At 37.8% G+C, this 6,183-nt stretch overlaps 1 protein-coding gene across 1 annotated transcript; it reads left to right on the top strand.

The window, feature by feature from the left end:
• The first annotated feature begins 702 nt into the window (after positions 1 to 702).
• OR13C2 (olfactory receptor family 13 subfamily C member 2) lies at positions 703 to 1,659 on the top strand. The gene has a single exon (NM_001390633.1). The coding sequence runs from the start codon at positions 703 to 705 to the stop codon at positions 1,657 to 1,659; it is 957 nt and encodes a 318-aa protein (NP_001377562.1).
• The last annotated feature ends 4,524 nt before the right edge of the window (positions 1,660 to 6,183 follow it).

Genomic DNA, 6,183 nt, shown 5'->3' with positions numbered 1-6,183 from the left:
TGGACAAGTCAGATAATAAGCATAGCAGTACAACATGGAAAAGTGACAAGATCATTAATCTATTGTGTGGGGCTTTGTTGTTGTTTAGTCACTAAGTTATGTCCAACTCTTTGTGACCCCATGGACTGTAGCCCACCAGGCTCTTCTGTCCATGAGATTTTCCAGGCAAGAACATTGGAGTGAGTTGCCCTTTCCTTCTCCAGTGGTGGTTTGTAGCCAATAAAAATAGTTCACTTTTCAATTACACATAATGCAATACTCGAATTTATTTTAAACTCTAGTTGTGGTAACAAACATGACCAAAAGCTCAGGCTTCAGCAAGGAAGACTTGGGTTTGAATCTTACCTGTGCTCTAAATTTACCTTTAATTAAGTTTACTTAATATTTTTGCTTTGATTTATTTATTGTAAAATGTGGATGATGATACCTCTCTCCCAGAACCTTGATGAGATTCAATAAATTACATGGCATATTGCTTGTAGCTTGAAATACATTCGTTTCTCTTTTCTTCCCTCTCTCTATTCTATTTGGCCCACTTTATTTCTTTTCTTCTTTCTTTGGTCTATTCCTTTTTATATTTTCTTCTCTTCCTATGAGTATATGCTACTTCTACATTGGTACATAGTAGAATATAATCATAGTAGAATACGTATTTTATCTTAACATATTCTAATGTATTACAGGTGAAAAAGAAACCATACAATGGAATGGGAAAACCAAACCATTCTGGTGGAATTTTTTCTGAAGGGGCTTTCTGGTTATCCAAGGCTTGAGCTACTCTTTTATGTGCTTGTCTTAATAATGTATGTGGTCATCCTTCTGGGGAATGGTACCCTTATTCTCATCAGCATCTTAGACTCCCACCTTCACACCCCTATGTACTTCTTCCTGGGGAACCTCTCCTTCCTGGACATCTGCTACACCACTGTCTCCATTCCCCCTGTGCTGGTGAGCTTCCTTTCAGAGAAAAAGACCATCTCCTTCTCTGGATGTGCTGTGCAGATGTTCCTTGGCTTGGCCATGGGGACAACAGAGTGTGTGCTCCTGGGCATGATGGCCTTTGACCGGTATGTGGCTATTTGCAACCCTCTGAGATATTCTGTCATCATGAGCAAGGGTTCCTATGTGCCCATGGCAGCTGGCTCCTGGATCATAGGAGTTGTCAACTCTGCAGTACAAACTGGGTGTGTAGTACAATTGCCCTTCTGCAGGAATAATGTCATCAATCACTTCACCTGTGAAATTCTGGCTGTAATGAAATTGGCCTGTGCTGATATCTCAGGTAACGAGTTCATCATGCTTGTGGCCACAACCTTATTCATAATGACACCATTATTGTTAATCATTATCTCTTACACATTAATTATTATCAGCATCCTCAGAATTCGCTCTTCTGAGGGGAGAAGCAAAGTCTTCTCTACCTGCTCAGCCCACTTGACTGTGGTGATAATATTCTACGGAACCATTCTCTTCATGTACATGAAGCCCAAGTCTAAAGAGACACTTAATTCAGATGACATGGATGCTACTGACAAACTTGTATCTGTGTTCTATGGCGTGATGACTCCGATGATTAATCCTTTAATCTACAGTCTCAGGAACAAGGATGTGAAGGAAGCAGTAAAACACTTACTGAGAAGAAAAGTTTTTAATAAGTAAATGGAAAAGGGACAGGTAACTTTTATCATCACAATGCAGAAATCAATTATTTAATTTTGTTGGTTAGTCGCTGAGTCTTCTCCAACTTTTTTGCAACCCAGTGGACTGTAGCCCACCAGGCTCCTCAGTCTATGGGATTTTCTAGGCAAGAATATGAATGAGTTGCCATTTTCTTCTCCAGGGGATCTCCCTGATCCAGGGATCAAACCCTCATCTTCTGCATTGGCAGATGGAGTCTTTACCACTGAGCCACCTGGGAAGCCCCTCATATCCAACTAGGAGGCATTAAATTATTCTTTTCTACTTTCAACATATCTGCTTTGGCAGTTGTTTTTTTTTTTTTTTTAATATATATACCTTCTGATACATGGGATCTAACTGCTTTGGTCTTACAACCAAATACCTGATATTTAAAGCTGTAAATATAAATAACTTCTGAGTCAAATTACTCACTGATAAAAATAGAGCTATATCTTTTTCTCTGTTCCATTGGCTCTCTATCCATGAAATATTTAATGTATTGCCAATCCAAGAGGAATCTGTTTTAAGAAATGTGAATCTATCTTTTAGATGGTTTTTACATTTGATTTTTATCTGGGGTTTATATTTCTTTCCTCTGTTTGTAACCTTCAATTTTGAAAAAAATCCCCTTTGTCATTTTATTTCTTCCTTTTATTAAAAATATTTATTTATTTGGCTGTGTTGGATCTTAGTTGCAGCATGTGGGATATTGCAGCACATGAACTTTCTAGTTATGGCATGTGGACTCCAGATCTCATGGTCTCAATAGTTGTAGCACTCAGGCTTACTGGGCTTGTTTGTCCCAGGTATGTGGGATTTTATTCCCCAATCAGAGATCGAACCCATGTCCGTTTCACTGCAAGTCAGATTCCCACCCATTGGACCATAAAGGAAGTCCCTATTTCTTCTTGATCTGAGTTGCACACTTCAGATTTTCATCTTAGACTTTAATGTTTACTTTAATATTACATCTCTTTTCTCTGTAACTGTTATCATATTAGCCTCTGAATTTTAAATTTTATTTAGTTTTGATTATGTTTATTTTAGAATTAAAAAAAAAAACTTTGAGGTACTAAGTTACTTGGTTTTATTTCTCTTTGATTGTTTTAGCTTTCTAATGCTAACAAAAATCCCATAATACTTGATTGTTCATTTTTATTTAGATTTTAAAATCTTGTTTTTCTATCTTATCCTTTAATTTTTTTTAATCTTGTATTTATTTTCACTATGAGGAAGGCATACATTTCTCCCCTTATATTTCACAAATGAGGCAGTGAGTAACATTATACAGACTACCATCACACAAAGAGAGAAACTGAGTCTATTTCTCTTGAGTCCTTTCTATTTCTATCTCTATCTTTTTGAAACGTTGTTTTAACTCTATTAGTAATTTTTTGAGAATGTTCTTTAAGAAATGTGAGATAACCATCAGTTAATCATTCCCAGATCCTACATATAACTAAAAAAAAGAAAAAAAAAAAAAAAAAGACCTAACTGACTTCCTCTTGGAATGGTATGCTTTCTGAAACTGTACAGGGAATAAAATGACCTCCTGGGAGTTTCTTTTCTGAAAAGTTTATATATATATTATTTTTTGTTATTCTTTTACATTTACTTCTTTCATCATTATGGTCAATGAGAAGCTGCCCCCAAAGACTTTTTTTTGAAAAATGAAATCACAGTTTTTTCACTGGTTTTCAGGTTTTCTCAATAGTTGGATTCAATGTTGGTCATTATGCACCCTCCCAGAAAGTGGAAACACCATATGGAAGATTGGTCTTTCTTTGGGAACAGAGACTAGCAATTTTTGAATTTTATTTGACTTTATTAGGACAAAAAATGTGCCATTCAGAGGGAGATAGAATACAGAATTGTGAGGGAATATTTGTTTTTAGAAACTTCTGGTTGTGGCTAATCATTTCTTATTCCTGATCACTATTTAGGCTTCATTGCTAGTCATTTGAGCCTGTTCTTCAGTGTCATCAATGTTGATGTGGTTCTTTTTCCAGTTTGTTTTATGCCATGTGTAGATTATTTTGCCTTTGTTCCCTGAGCTATAGCTGGCTCTGGACTTCTTTCTAAGTGAAAATTTGAGGAAGAGTTGACCCATTGGAAAAGACTCTGATGCTGTGACGGATTGGGGGCAGGAGGAAAAGGGGACAACAGAGGATGAGATGGCTGGATGGCATCACTGACTCAATGGACGTGAGTTTGAGTGAACTCTGGGAGTTGGTGATGGACAGGGAGGCCTGGCATGCTGCGATTCATGGGGTCGCAAAGAGTCGGACATGACTGGGCAACGGAACTGAACTAATAAGGAAATTAAAATGCAGAAAAGGAAACAAGAAAACCTTAATTAGACATCTCTTTCTTCTTAACCTCCACCTTAAGGAAGTTTCTTTATCATCTAAGTCTCTTCTTATCCCTGGTCTCCTATTTTATTAATAGGGCTCACTGTGCCTCAGATTAGAATGCTATCTTAAATGTATTATCACCCTGAGTTCCAAGGGTATATATTGTCAGAGATTGATTGTTTTCCTAGCTTGATTCCATGGACTTAGATCTGGTCCTTGGAAGTGATCAGGTGTAACCCAAAGTAGTTTCCATCAGCCATGGCACAAACTGTACTGTTTTAGGGTACTGGTAGCAAAACATGATGCCAATATTTTGTGTGTGAAACATCCTATGGTCTTGGAACGTGATGACCCTTATGGAAACAACCTTGGAGTAGAGACCATATCTTTCGATTTGCTCAGAACTTATCTAATTAATACTAGCTGCTACAGTATAATTAGTAATTACTCATTTCATGTCAAAAGTGTCCTAGTTTTGATCATCTAATTTATGGGCACACTAAACAGTAGGGCCTATTTGAGACAATGTAAGAATCAGTGTCAGACTTTATTTTTCTGGGCTCCAAAATCACTGCAGATGGTGACCACAGCCATGAAATTAAAAGATGCTTACTCCTTGGAAGGAAAGTTATGACCAACCTAGATAGTATATTGAAAAACAGAGACATTACTTTGTCAAAAAGGTCCATCTAGTCAAGGCTATGGTTTTTCCAGTGGTCATGTATGGATGTGAGAGTTGGACTGTGAAGAAAGCTGAGCACCGAATTGATGCTTTTGCACTGTGGTGTTGGAGAAGACTCTTGAGAGTCCCTTGGACTGCAAGGAGATCCAACCAGTCCATTCTGAAGGAGGTCAACCCTGGGATTTCTTTGGAAGGAATGATACTAAAGCTGAAACTCCAGTACTTTGGGCACCTCATGCGAAGAGTTGACTCATTGGAAAAGACTCTGATGCTGGGAGGGATTGGGGGCAGGAGGAGAAGGGGACGACAGAGGATGAGATGGCTGGATGGCATCACTCACTCAATGGACGTGAGTCTGAGTGAACTCTGGGAGCTGGTGATGGACATGGAGGCCTGGCGTGCTGCAATTCATGGGGTCACAAAGAGTCGGACATGACTGAGCAACTGAACTGAACTGAACTGCACTGAACTGAAGAATCAGATTCCAGGGGAGTGATAGGAATAGCGGATCATAACAGTGTGATAGCAGTATCATGAGGTGGAGGAGGTGGACATATATTCAGCACATGAGAGATACTCCCAGGGACTCTTGAAGTTAATTGTGAAGGTCATTCATCAAATTTGGAGTAGTCCACTAGGAGAACATACTGCAAATTAGATTTAGATTTGTCACTGAAAATTATGTAATGCCTGTACATAATAATAACTTTGTATGGATCTATGATCACTGAGGCAGTAATTCACTAGAATAGTCATTATTTCTGGCAGCTCCTCATTAGGATACTAATACTGTACCATCTGTTTATTTAAAAAGTGTTATTTTCTTCATTATAGAGGGACTGATAACCAACTCATCTAAAATGATATGTAAGCATTAAATAACAAGTAAAAAATATGAGTCCAAAACAAAGAAACTTTGTTTTCCCACTGAAAATGTTAGTTTTTCATCAGAAAATCACTTTAAAAATAGTTAAAATATTTAAAAATGCAATTCAAAAGGTTATATAATATTTAGTTATTACTAAATATTGGCTATATTTTCCATGTGGTAAATACATATTTCTAGCCTATGTTATACTCAGTAGTTTCTATCTCCCACTTCCCTGCCCATATATTCTGCCCCACTCAATACCACTGGTAAGCCCTCATTTGTTCTGTTTGTTGTCGTTCAGCTGAGAAATCACGTCCAACTCTTTGTGACCCCATGAACTGCGGCACGTCAGGCTTCCTTGTCCTTCACTATCTCCTGGAGTTTGATCAAACTCATGTCCACTGAGCTGGTGATTCCATCCATTCATCTCATCATCTGTCACCCCATTTTCCTTCCATCCTCAATCTTTCCCAACATCATGGTAGAGGGAAGATATAGATCTGTGAGTCTGCTTCTTTTCTGTTACATTCACTATTTTGCTGTATTTTTTAGGTTCCATATATAAGTAATATCATATCACTTTCCATTCTTTGACT

This window comes from Bos taurus, chromosome 8, assembly GCF_002263795.3.
Source record: "Bos taurus isolate L1 Dominette 01449 registration number 42190680 breed Hereford chromosome 8, ARS-UCD2.0, whole genome shotgun sequence".
In the NCBI taxonomy this organism is placed as follows: Eukaryota; Metazoa; Chordata; class Mammalia; order Artiodactyla; family Bovidae; genus Bos; species Bos taurus.
Note: the sequence above shows the minus strand (reverse complement) of the source record. Positions and strands in the feature narration are given on the sequence as shown.

Coding starts and splice junctions, on each gene's coding strand:
- OR13C2 (NM_001390633.1), top strand. CDS start 703: ATGGAATGGGAAAACCAAACCATTCTGGTGGAATTTTTTCTGAAGGGG.